The following is a 25,713-nucleotide window of genomic DNA, read 5'->3' as shown; positions in this document are numbered from 1 at the left end:
AAACATATATATTGTATAATGAAAGAAAGAAAAGTTCAGATGACTTCAGTGTATATACATGATCTGTGTGTTCTCTGTGGTTATGGATAATTATACAGCCACACTATTGTCACTTATACTGACCTACATCAGATCAAGGACAGGCCAGTCAGGAATTGTGCCTTAGTGTCCTTATGAGCAATACGAGTACTACTGATACAGATCTCTAGAGGTTTCTGCTCCTTATTCGGCTTGACCAAATATGTTATTTTGAAATGTAGTGCTTCAAAGGCTGTAACTTATTCAGACTAATCAGTGTGTATCGTGTACAGTGGTTACCTTATATTGATCTGTGCCTTGTTGGAGCTGTTTAAGCTCAGCGTCCAGCACAGTGAATTGCCGGGTGATACCCTCTATTCGTGCGTGGAGTCCTCGGTACTCACTATACTCTGCGTTAAAGTCATTCTTATAGCTCTGACGCTGCTCCTGGGAGCCAATCTCAGTGTATTTTCTGCTCAGACATACAAAAATTTATTTTTTAAAGTCTTGTCACTAAAAATACATTGTATGTTGGCACAGAGAAACCAAACAAAACATGAAATACATCCACCCATTGCCAAATTATGCATGGTATTTAAGAAATGCAGAGATGAAGAGTGCTTACAGTAAATAGTCTGCCATGACAGATGAAGATGCAGGAATACTGGAGCTGTTCAACATTCCATTCAGATCTAAAAGGAAACAAACATAAGAGGTGATGGCTTCATGCAGCAGACAAGAGACTCACAGAGACACTGGTGGGGGAGGGGGGTAAACAGTAGATGAGGAGATGATGGTCGAAGTCACTGCGATCACATTACTCACAATGTCTAGCTAAAATAGTAAATAATGATTCATTTTTTAAATAATCAGTATTTAAACGTAAAAGTAATGACACATGGCAGACTGTGCTGTTATAGAAAAATAATGCACGCTGCAGGGTGGATAGGTGTGATTCGGAACTCTGCCCCCCCCCCACACACACACAAAAAAAAAAAAAAAAAAAAAAAAAAAAAAAAAAACACCTCGGAACCACACATGCTACTATACGCAATTACGCACACCTTCTGACCAATCAGATTCAAGCATTCAACTTCACTGAGATATAAATACATATGCAAATAAAAGGATAAGTCTAACATCTATAATTTTCCCAATACTGTCTGTACCTGAGCTTTTATGTGGAATACTCATCATGCTCAGGTCTGGACTTGTAGTAACCTTGTACAATTTCTTCAACCCATCACCGTCCTCCGCTCCTTTCCTCTCCCTCTTCTCCTTCTCAGGATCTTTCTTTCTGGACTTGTCTTTATCTTTGCGTTTTTTGGATTTCTTGGACTTGCCATGCAGCGAGGGTGAGGTGCTACGGTCCTTTGATCCTGCCAGGCTGCCGGGCGCCAAAGTTGCGGAGCCTAACACCGCCTCTTTCTGCAGAGAGCCCCCTGTGATGGCTGTTGTTTGGCTAAGCCTCTCAGCCACCGCTGCCTCCTGGCCTTCACAGTCCCGGCCATTGTGGCTGGAGTCGTTGCTGACATCCGACAGCGGCTCAAGACGCTGAGATAGATCCAGTAGCGGAAGCGGGGCGCTGGATAAACCGCACGAGTCCTTCCCGTTTGAAGAGTTCAACTTTCCGTTGACAGGTGCTGATCCTTTGCTGGTCAGATGTGATATCCTGGGCTTCTTGCTTGCCAGGGGGTCAATAAAATCTTCAGTAGTCCTTTTCTGCAGAACAGAAACATGGGTATTTTAAAAGGAGGTGCCGGGAAAATGGGGGAGGAAAAAAATTAAATAAATAAAAAATAAAAAAATTTGATAAAAAGTCCTTGGAAACGGCAAAGTACGCAATACTACTCTGAAAGTCTCAGCCTCGAAACCTTTTCCTCATAACATCAATACTCGCCAAGTGTATGCTCCGGGTACGCTCCAGGGAAACACTCGTGTTGATTTCAAAACAGAAAAAATAGATTCCACTAGTCACAAATTGTGTAAAATGTTAAGCTGCACAAAAGTTATTCATAGTGCTTGTCCCTTCCAGCACTTTCTCACCAACAAGTCCACTTGTCTAGTAGTCCAGAGCCACAGAGAAAATGATACTTTTGCTGCTGATTTGGTCCAATTCTGTTTTCCACTACATAAATACAAGCGAACTTTTATTATTATTTTTTTATTTTTTTCTTGGGGATGTCTTATTCATGGGACGGAAAACACAGCAAATGCCGCGTGTATTTGGCTATTGTTTGAATAACCATTTAAATTATTTCAGTAAATTATGTACAGTATATCGTAGACTACAGATAATATGAACGAATAACTGTGTTTTAGTTTTGTATTGAGGGCGAGTAGAACACTTTGCTGACAAAGCTAGAAAGTGGCCTAGGCGTAAGAGTTCAAAGTCCAGTTAAGAGCTGCACAGCTGTGACTGATTAGCAATAGCAAATAAAAGTCATTAGAAGAAAATAAAATAAATAAATAAATTTTACTCTCTAGGTCTATTCCAGCAAAGCAGCGAGTAGAAACGGCGATATATTTATTAAAATCCAACAACAAGGCCCCCCACACACTGGTTATTTCTCAGAAACAACTTGTTTTATCACCGTGAAGCAGAACCAGTACAACACGCAACCCTCAAATCTGTTCACTCGAACACAGTCTGGCTTTTGCTCATGCACAAAACTGCAAACACAAGCAGAGTAAACTTGCACAAGAACAATAAAAGGAAGTGAAACCCATCCTGGCCATGCAGAGGGCTTTTTATTTTCTTCGCACTCAGAATACAGGTTACAAGGTCTGATCAGTTGACTTCGGGTTTTGGCGATTCGATCATTCATGGGTTGAGCATTTCGTCCTTATCCATATAGAGTATTGTAACGTTTGCGTTCTTCAAGAATACTATGAAATCGCATCACATTGTGCTTCGGCGTCTTTGCGCGTGGGTACTAATAACTGCAAACAGGCAGGACCGAAAGTATTTGGACAGCGACACAATTTTCGTCATTTTGCCTCTGTACACCACCTCCTCAGGGGATTTGAAATGAAACAATCAAGATGTAATTGAAGTGCAGACTTTCAGCTTTAACTCAAGAAATATCGAGATATGTCCAAATACTTATGGATTCCCATCGTATGGCCTTTTTGGGTTGATTAGAAAATGACTCGCTCTGATTTTGCGCAGAAGGTGAAAATTGGAGCTAGAGTCTGCGCATTCGATGGAGCAGTGGGTCCAGCACTCACCCATCCGTACTGCCTGTGGACAACTACATCCCCGCTTCAAGCTGACAGCGTGCCACTTGAGTGATATTACCTAAAGTACAACTTAAGATGGCGCTATGAACATTATCTCAAAACTGGTAAGTACAACATTAATGAATTAATAATTATGTAAAATGCTAAACTGTACAATTTGCACACGTATATTAATTTTCATGTTGTCAGGAAAAGATTTTAGAGCATTAAGTCATGAATGCCTTATCTACCATTTGCCTGTACCAAAAATACACTGGTAAACAGCATTTACACTCAACACATCATATTTATTAAGGAGAAAATCTGCTGCTCCCCATGAGTTTGAGAAGCGATTTCATTGGACGTTAGCTTCTGGAAGAGAGAGAGCAGACTGACCTGAGATGGAGAGCTACTGGCCTGTTCTTTGTGCGGGCTGACTGGATTCTCCCCCAGCACTGGACCACTGCTCTGAGGCTTGCACAGTTTCCTGTGGAGGAATCAGACAGACAGATGTAGCAAATACACAACAAAAACCAATGCACAATTGTGCCTTCACATGAATGCAGATATGGAGCAAATACAGCTCGAACAAAAATGTCAAGATTTTAAGAAATCTCACATGACCTGGAGACATTTGTTTCACTAGGTCTTTAGAATCACTGCTCACTATACGGTACAAAGCAGTAGGCCAAGTGTGCTAATGTAATACAGCTAGTCAAACTTTTACAAACAAATCCTTAATTACACAACTGAATCTTTATTAGAGTTGTCCCAATTTTCACATCAGACCAAGTGAGTGACATGTCGCATAGCAACATGACTAGGTCCATGTGCAGGGGGCACTGGGACATGTGTACCTCTAGGTGAAGAGACATAGGCTAGATTGAGAGGATGAAAAGGAAAACAGAAGGAGGGTAGGTTAGTGAGAGCTGTCCAAATATGTGGCACCTTCTGCCAGCCACACACAGCATTCGGATCACGTATGCTATGCCATAAGACCTTTGAACTGTTTGGCTGCATGGTTCTTGCACAACAGTGTCTAATTCAGAACTAAGAGTCTGACCGGGTGAGAACTTCTCTCTTTAACTGAGAGCAGAACAAAATATATTCATGTTCAAACTTATCGGAGAAATACACAATTGGATAAGGAAACATTCACAGAAACACAGTATTTAAATTAATAATTACATGTCCAACAGAACACTGGATCAGAAGGCTTAAATTGTAATCCCTAAAGGAAAAAGGAAAAAAAAAAAAAAAGAAACAAAAAAAAAGAAAGAAAAAAAAAAGGTCACGAGTCTGCATCAGACACTGTTTCTACGCTCAGCTTACCGTACAAGGATCCTCTTTAGGATTTGCTGGTCTACCTCAGTGTAGCCAGGCCAATCCTTCTGAACTTCCTTAAACAAACAGTCCTTCAATGTGAAGGTGTTGTCCTTGTTATTCAGATTAGCCACCTGTAGGGAAAACAGTGAGAAAATCTACACCACCTCAAAACTTCAACACTAACAGGTACCACAATATATTAATAGAAAGAATTCTGAAAGTGTAAGATAAGCTAGATAACACTGCTAAACAGTGCATCCACAAAAATAAATAAATTAATTAATAAAATTGCAAATCATACCAAAAATGAATTCTATAAGCTTAGTACAAAAAGCCTTTTCTGGCACACGCACGCACTAAGCGTTAAGCTAAAGCAGGTGCTAGGCAGTTCCTGATGTGGTAAATTAGCTGAAGTGGTGTGTTCAACAACGTGAACTCTAAACATACACATACCTTCTGTTCACATAACGGAATGTGGTGAGGTTTTTTTCCTGTGAAAAATAAACCTGTTGCAGGAGGCTTACACGAACCTGTTGCAGGAGGCTGTCCAAAGTATCTTTATCCTGGGGTGAGAGGCCGTCCTTCGTAAGGCGCACCAGCAACTCAGGCTTGCGGTAGGGTTTGAGGGCAAGTAAGTGGACGAGGCGCTCCCTGAGTGGCCGCGGCAGCGCCGTACTCTTCTTCATGTTGCTGGAGATGAGCACAGGACGAGAGAAGCGCCGCGATGGGGCCACGTCCGAAAGGGCCATCGCTGCTTTCCGGATCTGGACCCGTTTACCTGAACAAGGAACAGCCGAAAAGACCATCAACCTAAAGTCAAGCTCATCTATCCATCATCCATCCATCCATCTCTATATCTATCCACCTCTCTCAAATACGCAAGGAGACTAGGAAAAAATGTAATTAACAGAACTTAATTATTAGAATTAATCAGCGATCATTTCCCCACCAGTGAACAGTTGAGTGGTGTTCAGTGAGGACGGTGTTCAGTGAGGACGGTGTTCAGTGAGGACGGTGTTCAGTGAGGACGGGGTTGGTGTTGAGTGGTGTTCAGTGAGGACGGTGTTCAGTGAGGACGGTGTTCAGTGAGGACGGTGTTCAGTGAGGACGGTGTTGGTGTTGAGTGGTGTTCAGTGAGGACGGGGTTCAGTGAGGACAGGGTTGGTGTTGAGTGAGGACGGTGCTGAGTGATGCTGGTGCTGAGTGATGCTGGTGCTGAGTGATGCTGGTGCTGAGTGATGCTGGTGCTGAGTGATGCTGGTGCTGAGTGATGACTGAGGACGGTGGTGAGTGAGGTTGAGTGATGATGGTGGTGAGTGTGGACGGTGTTGAGTGATGGTGGTGAGTGATGTTGAGTGAGGACGGTGGTGAGTGAGGACGGTGGTGAGATGCAGAGAGTGATTTGTACCTCAGGTGATCAGATGTCGATGATGCTGATAATCAATACACTGATAACTTGTGTCCCATTGTAATTTTTGTCAGTAACGTTGCTGATTGAGTTACAAGTGTAGAAAAGTGTGGAAGCGGAACTGAAATTAAATCTTTAAAAGGAGATTTTCTTGAATTTCACTAGAACTTCTAGTTAGAACGCATGCAAAAGAGAAATGTTTCAGTTGGGGGGAAAACCTGTAGTTCTGTAGTTCAGAAAGATATTATAGGAGAAAATACAGAGGGTTTTCCCAGACCAGCACACAAACAGGGATTTTACTGTCTTACCCACGTATCTCCCACCGGGCTTGATGACGATGGCACCGCGGCTGCGCGTCTCCTCCTCTGCCTGAGCCATGCTCTGCCTGGCCTTCTGGTACGAGTCGTCCGTGGCACACACCGTAATCTTATCCTGGATCCCTCCCAGGCAGTCCAGCTGTATGCTCCCTTCACTGAGGAAACCAGGAGGGGCAGATGATTACTAACCTGAAGTTCCTAACACCTGAAACTAACTGTATGAAATAATGATATGTTAAGGTGAACATTAGCCAGCTGGAGGAGCTAGATGAGCAAGTGCTGAAAACACAACAGAAATTACCTCAGCATGAACTAAAAAGTTCCCCCACCACAATGAATGGATCATTACAATCTAATAAAGTGCTACAGAGCTATAGTTCCAGACACGTTTGTCATCTGGGGAAAGTTGCTCATGTAGAGAAACAGAGAGAAATCTAGCCTACCTTGAAATGTACTGCTGGATGCAGTCAAAGCTGCCCTGGGGATTATCCCTCCCCACATTAGACAGATAGAACGTAAACGTTCGCAGATCATTTGGACTCGTGGACTGGGGTATTGAGATTTTCTGTTGGGAGATAAAACATCATAAAAAACAAACACAATACTCTAACAAGCCTCCACTGGATAAGCGGTGGACATTGTTGGTTTCAACTGCTGCTTAATTTATTACACGGTCCAGTGCTAGAGCACAACAGTCCAGATGGTGGGTCAGTTGGTAGAGATGTTTGGCAATGGGCGGTCAAATCAGATTCACTGATGGTGGGTTTTTCAGTATAACATACTGAACATGCTCCCGATGCATCTTTCTGAACAACTCATTGTTGCTTACAAATCATCCACATAGTGCTGCATCACCACTTACACTACACTCTTTTACACTTTTTAAACCGTATAACTCAATCTGCACAAATCACTCGATCTGCACTATTCATTCCTTATGCACTCGGACTTGTGCTGCACCTGTTCGTCCACGCATATGAAATCCCTCCCTTCAATTCTGTCTCTGTCCGCGCGTTTGTACACACTTTATGTTAGCTGTATGGGCATGCTGCTGTAGCACAAGAACTTCACTGTTTCGCATGTAGTCTAGTTTTCTGGTGGAGTACCTCTGACAGTGAAGCAAACTTGAACATATAGGCGTAAAGTAAAGACTAAAGGCATCGTCACTCACTCGACACATAGGTTTTGTTTGAAATACCCGTGTGGTTTACGGTGAGAAGATGAACTTTGAAAAACAAGAACAGCTGAACATGGAGGTGCTGATAGAAATCATGATTGTAGGAATGTGATGTTAGACAGTGTTCTCTAAATGATCACATTCCTTTTGCTGCACAAAACTGTAAGCTGTCCGTGGTGCACTCTGGGGAATCCCGGACGTGAAAGACTGAACCTGCGTGATGACAAGGCGTGAGAACCCGTGTGCATGTCGGCAGGGAAACGGTATGGATTATTGGTCACGAGTGGATTTCCTTGGAACCGGTGACGCGTCGGGACTGGGAACCGGCGCAGATTATCCTGAGACAACTACGAGTCCTCGGAGTGTGTGCATTTATCCGTGTGTTTCAGAACGGTGTATAAAACCAGGACTGTACACGTATTCTTTAAAGGGGTAGTGCTGCTTATTTTTGCTGCCTATACAAAAACATTTTGTTCGCACATTCATTTCTTCGCATTTAGAAAAATATACGCAGTTACTTACACAAATCTTACATTCTGTCATGTTTACATGCAGCCTAATAATCTGTTAATAATCTGACTGAGAGGTCAATCTGAATAAAAAAATTAATTAATTATTATTATTTTTTAAAAATGTATACACCTTAGGAGCAAATCGAGGAAACTGCCTGAGGCCAGACTGAACACGCTGGGTTAATGCTCCGTTCGTTCAATATTGTATTCAATAAAACAGCAGTAATCGCCATGTAAACCTGTGTGATTACTTTCAGCAGAACCTGCACGCGTGTTTGAGGCACGATGTTCTTAAAAACGGAAAAGGAAACCCAATTAAAGATTTTAATCTATTTATATTTCGGAATATTTTGAGGTTAGTGTGGTGTGAAACTAACATTTTGATGCAGACGAGTTACAGGAATTGGGCCAAAATGTTGCCTAAGCATTTGAGAAGTCAGATATTCAGCGAGGATGTAGAACATACAGGGGAAAACTTTATTTAAGAAAAGTATTTATTTCTTGTGGAAGTACGATGGCTTTAAATGTTTGTGAAGAGGAGAGAACATTGGACAAGGAGGAAAAGCAGTGCATAAAGAGACAACCCTTCCTCCTGAATGTCAGGCAATGTGGAGCAACTTTACTGCATTCGCAACCTCTTCTTCCAGCAGTCCGTTTAATAAACACACTGATGATGTTTTGCTGAGGTGAACATCATTAAAAACACAAGATTAAAAAGGCGAGCAGGCAGACATCGTGAGCACAGTAGTTCAGTAGTGCTCCAATACGTAGGTAAACGGTCATTTGTTTCTCTGGCTGATTTAAACTCATTTAAAGCAATGCAAACAATTGCACGAGTGCAAATGAATGAATATTCATCTTCATCCAGAATTGAACAGGCGAGCAGACCTGCTGCACGGTACAACCCCAGGAGCCACAAACTGCATGAACTATAAATAGACGGTGTGTGTAGTGTTTTGGGACACTCCTTATTATACCCCGGAGTCTGCAAGAACAACAATATTTTGCTCGCTAATGTCTGTGTTGGAGAGGTCTGAGTGTTACACTGGCGTGTAAAATAACTCCTCTTTTTAAACTGATGTGTAAATCACTAAACAAGCTCATTTATCAGGGTCGGTTTTCTGTAAGACTGATACTTCTCTACATCCTCATCATCCATGAATTAATAAATACCCTACATTCTGTGCAAGGCTGGTCCTAGATCAGAGGTTCTCAACCTTTTGTAACTAAAGCCCCCCCACCAAAATCATGTGCCCTCCATACTGGAGGAGACCAGGTATAATGATTACCTACACTATATAAAATCTATCTATATATAACTTAATCTATAATCTGTTTTTGATATAGATAAAACAAATTTTTCACTTTTCTGTTTTTGTATATTTTTAAATTACTTTCCATAACTTGTGATTTTTTTAAAATGACATTTATAAAACTATATAACGGACAGGTATAGAGTATGAACTATCGAAAATGCTTCTGAACACTATAACTACTCTGAACAAGAGAACTAGGCTGTAATAACACGGACTATTACATTCATCTTACGTTCCAAAAACATTCGCATGTGAATGATGTAAACAGGGGCGAAGGGCGCGCTTCGTTATCTATGACATTGTTAAATCTCCGGCTCTCAGCCTTTCACTGAACAGAGCAGACGCAGAGAGAGGTGTGTGAATGCAGCGGGAAAGAAAGACCTCGCGCTTGCAGGACAGTACTGGTGACATTTGGAAAGGTGCTAAGGTTTGTCCCAAAAGTCACTTAGGTGCTTTTTTTTTTTTTTTTTTTTAAAAAGAGAGAGACAAAAGAAAAAAAAAAAGTCGCCAAGTTGGGAACACTGGTCCGCACCGACAGATTAAAGGCAGGCTAAGCTCCACCTCTCCCCAGCAATAAGAAAATACAGAGAGAGGGGGAAGGTGGGTTTTTCCCCATTTACACACATTCTATTTGAAAAGCAATAAAAATACACCGAGAACCCAAATGATGCCCTGTCTATGTTTTTGTCCTGAAAACAATTTGCGCCCCCTGGTTCAGAGCCACTGTCCTATAGATACATACTGATCAGGGGCTACAAAATCTAATCAAATCGTAGCAAGTCTCAAAATCTCTGCCTTAACAATCAGAATAGCGTCACAACATATTGGCCTGACGCTAGCAGTTAGTTCCAGCCCACTAATTTGATTGGTCGAGCAGTGTTCCCAAGAGTACCTGTATTTCCTATAAGCACAATAGGACGTTTCACTGTGTGTACTACACCCCGTCTGTGTTCACCACATAAAATTCCACTTCCTGTTCGAAACAGTCACTACAGTAGCGTTGGCGACATCATCAGCGGACGTGGCACAGGATACTTTTCAGGAATATTAACTTTTCTCTTAAAATATGAAAGCTCATCAGCTGAAGATGAAAAAGAAGAAGGGAAGCCAGTTTAAAAAAACAAAAAAAAAAAACCAAGATGATACTGAAAATGTACTGTTATGTTTCTTACTGTTCGTAGCGTTCACCACCGTTTCTGCTATAAGTAAATCAACAACTTGATTACAGCAGCGTTCACTAGAGTTCACCATAAGGCAGATAACATCCTGGCTATGAAGCAGATGCGTTCAAGCATGAATTAGCAGGAGAGGTTTTTTTCTAATTGCTTTGAGTGCATAATTATTGTTTGTTCCCCCCTGGTCAAAGTCGCATCAGGGCGGTAAAGGGAACATGGACTAACTGTCCACTCCACCCACACACAATCTTACACAATACAGTACACAGTGCAGATGTGTTCTCAGATCAGTCTCCTTTAACCCAAGCTTCCTTTCACATGCAGCCCGAAGATGGACGACGTTATAAAGCTTCGGCTTCATGCTCTATGAAACGGACTCTCTGCACTCATTACTTAAACGTTCATATGGATTTCATGTTGAAACGTGTCCAAGATGTATGTATATATACACACTAATTTTATATCTATACACATACACACGAGATATTATATATATATATATATATATATATATATATATATAAAAAAACACACATACATACACAATATGGTTCATGTTTTGTTTCTCAGGAAGATGCAAACCTGTGTGTCAGATTTATTTCATAAAAACGATGCCACTGTACTTGTTAAGTATATGAGACCACTTTCCATTGTGGATGCTCATGGCTTCTGTGAGATGGTCAACACATTTTGTCCAGAGTATACACTTCCCTCAGCTGATTGAGAAGAAATATGAGGAGACCCTTGAGAGAGTGAAATCTTAAAAAAAAACCAAAACAAAAAAAAAACCCCATCACTCTCACCACAGATGCATGGGCAAGTCACTGAGGCATACTTAGGAGTCACCTGCGATTTTAATAATGAAGACTGGGAGCTGATTTCATATAACCTGACCACAATGCCACTTGAAGAGCATCATGCAGCTGAAAATATTGCTGCTTGGGTGGAGAAAGCAGCTGAGAAGTTTAGTATATCCATGGCTAAAGTGTTGGTTGTTGTACATGACAATGTTGTTGTTGCTTGAAGAATCCTGGAGGAGAGGCATGGGGTTACTTCTCTCAGGTGTGCTGGCCATACACATCAGTTAGTTGTGAACCATGCTCTAAAGGATGCCCAGATCAACAAGACACTCAGTGCTGCAAGACGCCTTGTAGAACATTTAAAAAAAAAAAAAAAAAAAAAAAAAAAGAGTGAGCCGGCCAGCAGCAAGCTCAAAGCAAAGCAGCAACGAATGGGTAGTCGTCAGCATCATCAAATACAAGATGCATCAGTAAGATGGGACAGTTAATTCGGCCTGATCGGTCGCCTGCTGCAACAGAGGTGGCCCGTGACAGCAACCCTTTCAGATCCTGAAGTCACACAGCGAATGAAGTGCTACCGGGATCTGAAGAGTGATCAGCGGAGCCTACTTGAAGAATTGGAACAAGCCCTTTGAGTGTGCTACTGTCTTCCTGAGTGCACAGGCTTAGATCACTGTTACTGCTGGTGAAGGGCCTTCAGAAATCCACACTGAGCACACCATTTGAGACCACTGCTCAAGGCTTTTCAAGCTGCTGCAGAAGAGGAGATTGCTTCAAGATGGATGACAGAGACCACATTCAGAGATGATGCACATAATGCATGTATTATTGATGCTGCTCTTGACCCACGATTTCAAAAACTGACGTTTCTCCCAGCAGAAGAGAGCCTAAAAGTGCAAATCAAAATTCAAGCTCTTGCACGGCAAAAAATATGTATAATTAATTTTTTTTTTAAAAGTGAGGGAGGAAACACGGCAACCTCATGTGGAACAGGAGGATGCAAATCCCATACTACCAGGTTCAGAGAGGAGGCCAGTGTCTCTGCTGGACACGTTACTTGGTTCAGATTCAGATGAACCCAGCAACATCGAGGAAGACGGCAGACATGACAAAGATGACAATGAAACAAAGTGAAATGCAGACAAATGAGGTACGAATGTATTTTGGAGAAGCAACTATCTGAAATGATGAGAATCCACTCAACTGGTGGAAGGCAGCTGAGTGGCCATCATGGCAAAGACATACTTGTCTGTTCCTGCAACATCAACCCCATCTGAACGCCTCGACCCCATCTGAACGCCTCGACCCCATCTGAACGCCTCGACCCCATCTGAACGCCTCTTTTCAACCGCAGGAAACATCGTGACGAAGAAAAGAGCGAGCCTGATTGCAGAGCATGTCGACATTCCTCCACTATCATTCTAGCTGAAGTCTTCTGTTCACCCTTTCTTCAGAAAAGTTCAATATTGGCATTGATGCTTATTCAAGTTTTTATTTATTCATTTAATTTTGATTACTAATACATGCCTATTTTATTGTTTAAAGTGAATGATGCCCTTTTCGCACTATTTATGTTGGACTTGATTATGTGATGCATTATATTTTTCTCGGCACTTGGAAATTTTTTTATTTGTTTAATTGAGAAAATAGTTCAATAACATGTTGACGATGGCGGAAGTTACAGTTATTATTTATTGGTAGATTAACCAAAAGGATTGATCAACTACCCCGAAAAACAACTATCGGAAAACGAATCAGAAAAATAAATTTAAAAATAATTAAATAAATTATAAAAATAATTTAAAAAAAATAATTTGTTTAATAAAAATAAATAAATGTAAAAATCTATCAAGTAATCAATTGCAAACGTAATCGATCATCGCAGCCTTAATCATATCCACTGCAAGGAAATACAAGGTCGTATATAACTAAAAATATTATTACACAGTGGGGTCGGAAAGTATTCAGACCCCTCCGTTTTTGCAAACTTTATATTAGATTTAATTTACAAGTGATTCAAGTTAATATTTGTAAACATTTTAAAAATACATGGACAAGCTCTCATTTCACAAACAATAAAAAAAATAAAATAAAAAAAATAAAAAACACAACCCACAAATATTTTAATCAGAACTGTAAAGTGTTGGCATCAGACATATTTAATACTTAATTTCCCCATTGCCGGAGCAAGATGTATCTGGACTTTCTTATTTGGGCAGAATATTGTACAGCACACATCATTTTAACAGAGTTTATAGTCCTATACAGATCTTAATAATCTGCTGTCTGCGTTCGGAGCTGAGCAACATGAACAAACGCAGGTAATGAATTAATTAATTAAAAAACAACAAACAAACAAAACTAAACTAAAAAAAACCCCAGCTACAGCCGACCTGTAATCAACTTGTATGTTTTTACACTGTAATGAGTAACATGTACAAAACAATATATTACATACATCTGGCCACGCCTCCTTCTATTCCTTCCTCAGCATCGCTGCACCCTATACCACTCTAAAACTTTTTTCTTCAAACCATTTTCAAAAACATCCCTATAAGTATAGAGTCCAAGCGTAATACTTGCTTAACATTACGGATTAACCTGAACATTTCAGCTCCTAGCCTTCCTCAGAAAGGCACTGAGAGTGGAGAACAGAAATGAAACCGTGTGAGGAGGACCACAGAGATCCTCACATATACGAATGCGATGTCCACAACTGCCTGCACAGTGGTGAGGACATTTTAGTTTGAGATTTATTGAAATAGATATTTAGAGAATCGCTATGTGATTATAATATTCCAATAAGAAAGAACCAAATGAATACATTTTTAAAAAAAAAGCTTTTCAAAGTGTGTAACAGCAAGCTTCAGCAACCGGAAGCAGGTCCAGTACGAGCCAAGTTAATCAGACAGGAGATGACTCAGGGCAAACACACAGTGATGAAACTGCAGTGACGAACATGTGGAGTGGAAATGTTTTAACTTCTTAAAAGCATAAAAGAAAAGAAAACAACCCCCCCAAAAAAACCCTTCTCTCCAGACAACACTGAGGTTTCCTGGACTGTGTGTCAGTGGCATTAACATGAGCACTGGATCAGGTTGAGGTACAGGTATATTAGGGCCTGTCATGTAGTATCGAGGTGACACCCTACTTCATAACCAGTGTCTCTGCACAGCACTTTAAAGTTGAAGAAAACGAGAGAAAATGAACTCTAACGGCCCTCGAGTGAGTGCGTCACTGCTATAGGAGGAACAGAAGCTGAACGAACACACACATTATTCTTCTCTCTGTAATACCTTGTCTGGTCCAGCCCCGTGCTTGTGCTTTACTATAAAAGTCACTTTGACAGATATAGCAGCATGATGAGAAAACGAGTAATTCATTACATGTGATATTTATGACGTCGTCCAGTCACAAAGCGCGTCACAAACACATCCGTATACGACGGTAAATGTGCCAACACTCTGCGAAGCTTCCTTTCACCTTCGATGAACCCTTCTGTAAGGGGAATTCCTGATCGTGAAAGTGAGGCTGTGACTTAACGTCGTAATGGCCGACTTATTTCCAAAGCAAAGCAAGGTTTCAGGTTTGATCACATTTCGAACAATGGGGACATTTCTAATGTAAATAATTCTGAAGAGAAGAAGACGTGAAACACTTACCCCTTGATTTCCAGTGAATCGTATTAGTGGTTGAGCAGAAAGACCCTGAGAAAAGACATGAAAGATTATAAACCAGGTGCATTACATTAGGAGCATGATTAAAAAAAAGCTTTTGGGACAGTCAGAAGGTATTAGACGGTCTCGGAAAAGCGGAGGAAACTCGACCGATATCAAATCTACACTGACACATTCAACTCTCAAACTCAACACTGACTCCACGTTAGATTAGAAAGACAAAGCTAGGCGAGCGACACATACTAAACAGTCGACCTTTGCTTCGATAAACGTAGTGGACTGGTCATGTTTTCCACAGTTACAAGGAGGATGTTGCTATTTTTAGGCTGTTTTATTTGCACAGAAGAGAATGCATCAAACCGCACACAACCACGCAAATAACATTCGGCTGCGCTGTTCACGACGAACGTAAATAAACCAGTGCAATAAAATGCACATATTTATTATTTTGCACATCATGTTACACTATAAGGAAGCAGCACTTCCTAAAATTCACTCATGTGGATAAGCTGGCAGCTGAAATCGCTGAATAACTGAGAACACACCACGGTGGAAACTGCTTGGAAAATCCTATCTTAATGATGGGTCGAGGCTGCGATGTCTACAGGGGGGTTTACAGCTTCAGTAGTGTCTGAAAAGAAATAAACAAACTCTAAACCAGCAGAGCGGGACCTCGTACACACGTCTGCACTCCATGAAAAATGATGAAGGGTTAACGGTCCATTAAAGCAAAATAAAAAGCGTTAGTCTTCATTACCGATTACTTTGGGCCAATCAGATGCAGAGATGCCTCCAGGATGAGAGGACTCCCATCTGCATCAGCATCTCTCTCAAAAGGTCATGAATGAATTATGGAGCACGAGTTATCCCGCTGTTAGCCGCGGTGACATATACATACAGACGGATGTTGGCGGTATTAGCGCCAGCATGTCTGCAGATTTTGGCACACCTGAACGTCTCAGTCCACGACTCGCCGGCTGCAAGCGTTGTAATTCATCAGGAACCTGAAGTGCCTCAAGGACTTCACCAGAACTTTGCAGCAATCGAAGATTTGGAGGAATTTTCCGGCTTCTGCTTGCTGCAGGATTTAATATACTAGTATGCGACTATGCTAGCAGACGTGCTAAGGGAAAGCAGCAGGGTTAGGAGAAGGGTGTAGCCTTCTCTGATACAAGATGAAGAGGAAGTTAAATCTTTCAGAGGAGGGAGCGAGAGTTTGATTAACTTTATTATACCTTACGTAATATAAGTGGTGCGTCATGACTAATAGCCGGCTCCATTAAGTAGCACTGAGCGTGTTGTTCGATATGCTGATGTACTGAATTGACCGTTTCGTATCGGAGGAAGCAGTAGGATCCACTGTATTGTTACGGCTCTAGAAGTTTTTATTCTTTTCTTTGTTGCCAGGCGTGTTCCCACCCGGGTCGGTTTAGTTAGCCGTCAAGAGTCTTGCTTCAGTACTTCTAGATAATCCTCCTTCCTCATGGTGGCATCTATTTTCTGAAGCACACCAGTCAACTTTCCAGAAAAAACCCCACCACCCTAACAACATGATGCTGCCACTACCAAACTTCACAGTCAGGATGATTAAAAGCCTCACCCCGTTTCCTCCATACGTAGCGCTGATCATTACGGCCAAACAGTTACATCTTTTTGTTTCGTCTGACCAGAGAACACTCCTGCAAAAGGCTGGAGATCACCTGCAAACTGCAGTCTGGGATATTTAAAAAATTGTTGTTGCTGGCCTTGGAGTATGGGCTTCTTCCTTATGGGACAGCCCTTCAGGCCATAGCGATGTACATATTTTTGTACCTGAGGCCTCCAACTCCAACCAGTTCCTTCGTTATTGTCTTGGGGTTGAGTTGAACCTTTACTTTCATGCCTGGGAGTTCATTTGTGCCTCTTTCCTGAACGATGCACTGCCCATGTGGTCCTAAAGTTTTTATATGCATACAATTGTTTGTACAGATGCTCATGAGACCATCACTTGTTTGACAATTGCTCCTAATTAGGAGACGGACTTGTGAAGGTCCATAGTTTTGTTACTGAGGGTAGCTTGGACTTTCCCATTGTAACAAGGGTCTGCCCTTTTACAGCCACAGGTGTGCTCCCAATTAACTCCTAATTATGATAATTGGCCAATCAGAAGCTTCCAAAAGTCATTACATCAATTGCTGGAGTCTTCCAGACTGTTTAAAGAGACGGTCAACATTGTGTATGTAAACTTTTGACACACTGGAATTCCGATATGGTGAATTAAACCTGAAATAAATCCGCCTCTAATGGACGGTTTTATTACAGATGATGTGAATAAAGTAGATACTCTTAACAACTTTCCGAGAGAAGTGTGAGAATATGTAAAAACTGAGACGGAATATATTTAGCCTAGGTATATGTAAACTTTTGACCTCAACTCTACTCACAATCAAGACACTAGATGTACTGTCCATGTATGCATTTAAATTTATAAACATGTACATGATCTTTAACACGGTTAATAATAAACGCTATTAATAACTTGTTTAGTCTCTTCCAGCTCCACCTAACCAGCCCTTTTTTTAACACCGATATCCAGCTTGTTACTAAGCCTGTGGTCTCCCTGTAGGCCACAGCCCAATCTCAGCAGGGATGTAACAAGGACACATGGCAAACAATAACAAAACTGTGTGGCAGTCTGGAAAACCCGTGAGATGTTGCAGCAGCAAACAAAACCTTTTTGCTTCTCAAGACCTTATTTATAGGATGTTAGATTAGACAGTGTGTTGAAGGCTTATTTAACCTTTTAGGTCTTTGTCCCCCCCCCCTTCAGCTAAAAACTGAAAGAGATGGTTTTGACCATTTTCGATAGCATCCCTAATAAACAGTTACCCGAAATTTAATATATACTTCTTCAAATTCAAATTTCATTTCATTATAACAATTACAAACGTGATCATTCTAATGCGATTAAAATTAATTCCCTTCACTGGATCTAAGGGCCCAAAAATGTCCAGCATGACGACGCCCCTGAGCACAGGGTTCACAGGGAGGTCCATGAAGATGTCCGAGGTTGGAGTGGAAGAATCCTGACCTCAATCCTATTGAACACCTTCGGGATTAAACTGAACCCCAGACCTCTGCACCCTACATCGGTGCCTGACCTGACTAACGCCCTTGTGGCTGAAAGGACAAAACCCCACAGACATGCCCCAAATCCTAGTGGAAAGCCTTCCCAGGAAAGTGGAGGTTATTATAACAGCAAAGAGGGGAATAAACCTGGACTGAGATGTTCAACAAGCACATACGAGTGCGATTTTCAGGTGTCCACAAACTTTCAGTCATATCATAGAACTGTGGTTCTATAAACACTGAATAACTGCCAGGGTTCCCCATCACACAAAAGCCGTTGACGAGGGCATGTTATAACTAAATACTATAACGGCACCACATGATTCTGTGGTAAGGCCTCGAGGTGTGGGCGAGGAGAGTCTAGGTGTTGAAACATAGACACTCTTGTACACTCCGTAAGTAACTAGTAATTCCTGTCTTGTGAGTAAAAAGGTCTAGAAGTTCATTCGTTTATCGAGTGTTTTACTATAAACTAGAGACATCACAGATATCCAAGCAGTGTTCAAAATGAGCACCGAACTCCGCTCATCTCACCCTAGACAACATATAATACTCAGCCTGGTCATTTGAATGGGTTGCTGACATATCACTATTATCTGGGCCTGGAGCCCAGAATGTTCCACACCACACTGGCAGAGTGCTAACCTTGGGACAGAGGCTGGCTTCTGACCTGCGCTCACTGCACAGGGCTTCATACAGAAAAGGAAACGGGTATAACTCAGACAAACCCTGGAATAAGATTCAAAACCCGCCGATCAGCCAGAGTGAGCTTACAGGCTGCACTTCGGTCTTAGCGTGACAACTGGGTAGTTAAAATTGTTGATCAACAAGCGATTCCACTTCATAGGGTTAAATTGGTCTTCAAATTCACCGGCAAACCCTCTTTAACAACAGGACACATGAAACACTCGCGCACTACACCGATCAAGACAATACAAATGAGGGAGTCAAGGGCTGCTAAAGTTGACTTATTTTAGACTTACATAAATCCTAAGGCTGTAGTGATATGACACATTGTACGTTTCATCTGATACGTATATTTTATTTATATGATATTTACATGATATTTATATTACCTATATAGTAAAAGACTTCCTAAAGCAGGAACTCATTCATTCAGCAAAGTCTTCCACCATTCCCACTGCAGAGCAGACACGATGCAAGCACGTTTATGCCAAGAGATCATTTTCATCTATAAAGGACGATCAGATGGTTTATTAGCACTATAGTACACCACCACAACATGCTGTACAAGCATTTGGAACAACTGGATCTTGCTCTTGAATGATGAGTCTGATTGTAACCTTTAAATTTACTTGTTTAGGGGCTGGGCTAGTCATCTACTAGGATGCTAAGTAGACGAACCGAGCTGGTGGCCAGTCACGCCCCCTAAAGACTCGATTATACTTACTTTCCTAGGAAAGTGTTTTGAATTTTAAAAACCTCAATGCCCTTAAACCTACCGAAGAGTCTGTTTTGAGTACCAGACTTCTGGATTTTCTAGAATACAACAATGATAGCGAAAAGTTTTACAGAGAAACACAACTCGTCAATGTGTTTAACATCGCTAAACATTTTACAGATCGACTTGGAATCCAGACGGACAGGAATGTCTCTGCGCCGACATTCCGTCTAATAGACACTGCTTTTAATGCTCCAAATGTACATAAGATATGAAAGCCAGTATGTGAACAACGCCAGAAGTCAAAAAGCCAGTTCTCTGACCCAGCACCAGGGCATTCAACACACGGCTTGGCCACTGCTCAAATCCAAAGAAATAGTTCTAGGCTGGGGATTACTGAGGAGTCAGACTATTTAGTTTATTTTTGTCAATCTTAAAGCTGCAGACACCGTGTCGTATCTCGTAACGTGTGTTTCCTATTCAACTATTTTATAATGAGCGTAAATTATAGCTAATAAACTCGTTACGTTTATTTACGTTAATTTCAGAGGAATAAGGACAATTAAACTGGTAAGTGTGGCACGCCTGTGCATTTCAGGTGGATGTCAGACAGCAGTAAGAGCTGTGATGACATGAATGTGCTATTTAATTATTTAAGGCACAATACCATGTGGAACAAGCCAGTGTTAACAGTAAAGTAATGAAACAAATATCCATGCATGTCAGAAGCATGGAAAAAAAACAAGAGTTTTAGCTAGCAAGTTTTTAGTGTGTCTGCGCTTGGCAGTGTGGTGGCGTACACAGACGACCACCAAGACCTGCGACGTAGATAGATACTGACGTAATCCTTGTATATATTTTCAGTTATGGCCTATGAGTGGTGGCTTCAGCCCTATAATTAGCAATTGTGATAAATTATAAAATGAGCCATGTCTGTCATCATGGCAATGTGGTGGCACATGAGCAGAAAAGCATGTCCGGGGTTACAGGTAACTGTATTCAGGTTGCCACCATTTTAAGGGTGACCGTCAAAGTGTTCTGGAGACTACCGTGAACTCTACCAAGTCTGGAGCTGAGCAGTAATGTTGGTTCATGGTCTGTTTGGAAGAGTCACACAGATGCAGCCACAGACATGGTAGAGACCATACAGGCTTAAACCCTGAGCAATCGTGAGCACCCTGTTGAAGGGCTTGAACCTTAATGTCTGTCTTCAGCCCTAAAATTATAGAGTTATGTCTGATGTCAACACATCCATATGCTCCAAGAGAACCTAAAAACATCTCCTGGACTGAATGGTCTGATTTGGTTGATACCGAGGCAGTAGGCGCATGGTGGCAATCCTTGGGCTCCAAGAGATTTGGAGAGGAACACAAGCTCCGGCTCTGTGAAAGCCAGCAGCACCATGGTGCATTAGGCTCCAGTAGGCTAGCAAGGCTTCAAGGCAACTGCGTTGAGCTAGCACGCGTCCAGGCAGCCACAGGCCTGCCAGACCAGAGGAGACTGAGAATAACTGTTATCACCAATTAAGTAGGTTCACTGGGGTGTGGGTGGCGACAGATGAGTAAAGCCTTTGGAACCAGAGCACAACTATGGCACCCAATGAACGACTTGGTGGGGAAGCTGATGGTCCTCTGGCCCTATAAGCACTGGTTGCTCCAGTGGCTGTGAAGTAAATAGAGGGGTACACAAGCTCCTATAATGTAATCCATAGTTAGGTTCCAACAACACTGTGTCAGGATGCAGTCTGTGGTGTAAATACAATGCATGGACAAACTCTCCAAGCCTTTGCTGATAACTGCAGAGGGTGTGAGGGAAATGGAGGGACACATGTGCACCTGTCCCATGATCCGGAGTAATGGAGTGAATTTAACTGTTATCACACACACACACGCATGCTTTGGGGAATGGAAGGACACACACTCCTATCCTATGATCCAGAGCAAGCCACTGAACACAGAGACAATAACAAGCTGTATCAGACAACGCAAAAACACACATAGCACGACACGTATGCTACGTCATTACAGCAGAAAATACCAGAAACTGGTTACGATTCGGCTGCAGCTGCTTGCTGCTAGTATTTCGTCAGGTTTTGTAAAATTAATTGTCTGTTAACATGGTCAGAAATGCTGCGAAACTGAATTCAGGACTATAAATAAATCTAACAATTTATTAGCTCATTATAAACTTTAAGTACAATTATATATAAACTGCTCTGTGGTGAACAGAAGTAGACATACTTCCTGAATGCTCGTACATTGAAGTCAAAACACCACGCCATTTCACATCTTCATTTCATCATTGCGAGTGAAAAGAGCCGTCTTTCTCCCCAATAAAAGCGGTATATTAATCTGGAATGACGTGTGCAGGTGTTTTGTTTTTTTTTAACTCTCTGATATTAAGTGACACGGCCTGTAAGCCCCGTCCACTTCCCTTATCTCACACGCTCACAAAAGTTGTCCTGACTCTCCGTCAGGGTAAAGAGAGAATGTTTCAACAATACGAAATAAAACCTATCAGAATGTGTGTGTGTGTGTGTGTGTGTGTGTGTGTGCACATGCGAGACTCGGCTAACGTTAAACAAGTTAACTATATTTATTAGAGATGTTGAATCATTCATCCCAAAATAGTCCGAAGCTGCAGTTTTGCTGGAATGGCTCGAATTAAAAAAAGAAAAGAAAAAAACACAGAACGCACGTTTTCTATGATTTCTGTGACATCATTCAGTGTTTTTTTTAAATCAGCCACCAGGTATGACACTCAAACTACAAAACTAAAGAAGCGAAGATCCCAGACGATCGACTACTTTGGGACTATAAAGAGAATAACTGGCAGGTTTTGTTGGATTAAACCATTCCTTTAAACAAGGGATGGGCGAGATCTCATGGTTTGCGATATACCGGTGGAAATTCTCCCCATGACAAGAATCAGTCTTCCCGCGATAATAACGATAAAGCCTAGTTGATGACGTGTTTGTGTGCGACGGCCTACAACCCCTTCTCAGCTCACGTGCAGAGCGAAAACAAGTATAGCGGAAGGCGGACGCGAAGCCGAGAAGGAGTTTATCACTAAACGGGGAACGACCTCTATGATCTGGAACTGGTTTGGTTACAGGAAATCAGTTTTATTTTTAGATCAGTGTTTGTGTTTCTGACACTCTCAAGATTACAGCCATCACTTCTAGCTGAAAACAGTGGAGCATGGTAATATATTTATATCATCACTGAAATCGTTATCGCAATGAACACCAGAAAATATTGTGATATAGTTCAGTCCATATCGCCCATCCGTACATGGTACATGATACTTGTAACATGCTCATTTTATACATTATCCTACCGCTTTGTAGGGCTGGGCGATATATGGTTATAACAGCGATATTGTGATAATGATTATGCAATACACTTTTCTGAGATATTGTTGGTACGGTGATTTGTTGTTTTTAACGTTTTTGATGATTACAAATTAAATGGTATTGAACGGATGCTGTCGATTTGATGTATTTAAAAAAAATACTAATAATCTTTTGACTTCGTAGGCATTACTCAGTTTAAGTTTTTTTTTTTTTTATATATAAATTATATATTGTGAGACGCATCGCATATCGTAGAGACGTCCTCAAGTATCGTGACATGACATTTGTGTCACATCGCCCAGCCCTGCTGTTTAATTACACGTCACAGCACACGGCACGGCGCTCATGATTACACGTCACAGCACACGGCACGGCGCTCATGATTACACGTCACAGCACACGGCACGGCGCTCATGATTACACGTCACAGCACACGGCACGGCGCTCATGATTACACGTCACAGCACACGGCGCGGCGCTCATGATTACACGTCACAGCACACGGCGCGACGCTCATGATTACACGTCACAGCACACGGCGCGACACTCAGACCCAAATTATTACACGTCACAGCACACGGCGCGACGCTCAGACCCAAATTATTACACGTCACAGCACACGGCACGGCGCGGAGCTCATGAGTACACGTCACAGCACACGGCGTGGAGCTCGGACCCAAACATTTGAAAGGTTAATAAACTAAAAAAACGAATTGATGACATGAACAATACGGTTTCGTTATTAGCTGAATAACTGCGATGAATAATCTACATAGAGTAGACAGATTAATCCGGACTATAATCTTCTGGTTGTTGTTATTGTCATCATTACTGGATGGATTTATTACCATGCCGATCTGTGAACACGGGGACTCCTGTAAACCTGGAAAACATGTTCACTTACTCATCCCAGTCGATATCTCATGATGTCATGAGCTTCATCCACCCTTGACATAAACTGTTCACTCGATATGACATTAGCAGGCGTGACTCAATCCAGCGGAGACACACAACATACCTACAGCTCACTGGGAAAGCTCTGATTTGAACAAAACTCCATATGAACCACGGCTACACCGCTGTTCATTAGGACTTCTGCCAGAAATAAAAACAACTAATCTCTCTCTCTCTCTCTCTCTCTCACTCTCTCTCTAGTGGCTAGATATTTTGTTTGTTTTCCATCCCTTGCTTCTTTCTGTGGTTTTAAAATGGTGGCATTGAAACATTGCAATTGATTAGACACACTCCTGAATAACAGTCTTGATTTAGTTTGTGTTAGAAGAACTGAAGTCATGTAATAAACATGTAGAAGGTAAAAACACTTTCACACAGAAACAGAAAGAAGCAGGCCAAAGCTATAAATCCATCCATCCATCCATCAGGGAAGTTTCTTGAGCTGAGGTAAACAGTTTGGGTCAGGGTTTAAAAACTAAAGCTCAGACACCATTAGAAGAAAGATTAGCAGTGAGCTCAATTTACAAACTTGAGGCGTTAGCTTGCTAAACAAGCTTACATGTTTATTAGCATGTACAGTTTGGTTTGTGCTGAATGTGAGCCTCTCTTTCTTTCTGTCCTGCTATTCCCTCATGGTCATTTTCTTGGAAATAACTTGAGTGGTCGGTTAAACCCCCAGCACCATGGTGCTACTGAGTAAAGCTGGTTAGCTAGCGAGGTGTTGTGGTCAATGAGTCTTCTGTCAGCACATACCTGTCGCTTGCTAACAGCCTGGAGCTGGCTGACGGATCATCAGAGCTACCCTGTCTAGCTAGGCTAACGTTAGCTCTAATAAAAAGCTGGAAGGTACTGCAGCAGGAAACAATATTTACTCCGCTCACAGAAAGAGAGAAAGAAAAGCAGGCAGAGATGACGGTCAGAAACAGAAGGGCAGCCGTTACCTTACTGCTCTGATAGTCTTCCAGCGCTCTCAAAGCACTGTCAGTAAGTTTAACGTGAAAGACTGAGATATTGCTGCCATTGCTCACTCTTCCACAAGACAGTCCGTAACACTGCTCCTCCTTCAACGCCGCCATCTTGCTACCATTTCCACGCTCACGCACTTCTCGGAAACGCGACAGACCTCTCGTGCGTTTCTAATGAATATTCATAACGCTGGCGTTACGCGGTGGGCGTGGCTTCGGTTGGAGGCTCTCCCATTCAGGGTGATGGGAAATTCCTGTCGAGAACTTCATGCACCCAGGAACCCTTTCTGGAGTTAAATATGTCCCCGTATGATCTATTCACAGCACGGGTGTCATTTTAGGAACAATATAACAATATAGTATCGAGATTTTTTGTTTTTCTTTTATTCCTCAGCTTTCCACTCATCCAGTACTGGAATAAAGTCACTGTGGCGTTCGATACTGGGGATATGAGGAAATGAAGGGACCGTCTCTAAAGTTACATACCACATTGTTAAACACGATTCTAACTTCAATAGCATTTGAAGGGAATGACTTACAGTCATATAACCAACTGTACAGTGTTCATCTAGGGGTCAGGTATAACGCACACCTGTTAGATTTTTTTTTATATTTAACAAAATAAACTATTAAATCATATATAAATATTGCCGTGTATTTTATTACTGCATGGGCTCATAAACAAAATATACCATAATTTAAAGCTCAATAGTATTTGAAGGGAATGACGTACAATCACACAACCAACTGTAAAGAGTTCGACTAGGTGTCAGGTGTGACGCACACCTTTTGATATTTAACCTTACAAAAAAAAGCCTTCACGAAAGCATAAAGGGGGTCAAAAGGACCCGTACTGGATTGAATGATTTTCTTAAAAAAATAGATGTCCTATTGATGAAATAATTTATATGTATATACATATATGAAGTCGGTGTGACGTTCGATATTCGGAGATATGAGGAAATTAAGGGACCGTCTCTA

The 25,713-nt window shown here is 41.6% G+C and overlaps 1 protein-coding gene across 3 annotated transcripts in view; it reads right to left on the bottom strand.

The window, feature by feature from the left end:
• ell (elongation factor RNA polymerase II) overlaps positions 1 to 24,905 on the bottom strand; it is a 29,848-nt gene extending 4,943 nt beyond the window's left edge. Inside the window, exons 1-10 of one of the 3 annotated variants that reach the window (XM_017477676.3) lie at positions 24,709 to 24,904; positions 14,934 to 14,978; positions 6,735 to 6,856; positions 6,283 to 6,446; positions 5,097 to 5,344; positions 4,573 to 4,697; positions 3,637 to 3,727; positions 1,188 to 1,740; positions 644 to 710; positions 319 to 490 (exon numbers count right to left, since the gene is read on the bottom strand). In XM_017477676.3, coding sequence (XP_017333165.1) covers positions 319 to 490; positions 644 to 710; positions 1,188 to 1,740; positions 3,637 to 3,727; positions 4,573 to 4,697; positions 5,097 to 5,344; positions 6,283 to 6,446; positions 6,735 to 6,856; positions 14,934 to 14,978; positions 24,709 to 24,843 — 1,722 coding nt within the window. In that variant the 5' untranslated portion in view covers positions 24,844 to 24,904. Of the gene's footprint in view, positions 1 to 318; positions 491 to 643; positions 711 to 1,187; positions 1,741 to 3,636; positions 3,728 to 4,572; positions 4,698 to 5,096; positions 5,345 to 6,282; positions 6,447 to 6,734; positions 6,857 to 14,933; positions 14,979 to 16,548; positions 16,651 to 24,708 lie in introns of those variants that run through there. The other 2 variants (XM_053683202.1, XM_047158247.2) reach the window with 2 other exon arrangements.
• Positions 24,906 to 25,713: the final 808 nt, after the last annotated feature.

Source organism: Ictalurus punctatus, chromosome 10 (genome assembly GCF_001660625.3).
Source record: "Ictalurus punctatus breed USDA103 chromosome 10, Coco_2.0, whole genome shotgun sequence".
NCBI lineage: Eukaryota > Metazoa > Chordata > Actinopteri > Siluriformes > Ictaluridae > Ictalurus > Ictalurus punctatus.
The sequence above is the reverse complement of the archived record's forward strand: the minus strand, read 5'-3'. Positions and strand labels throughout refer to the sequence as shown.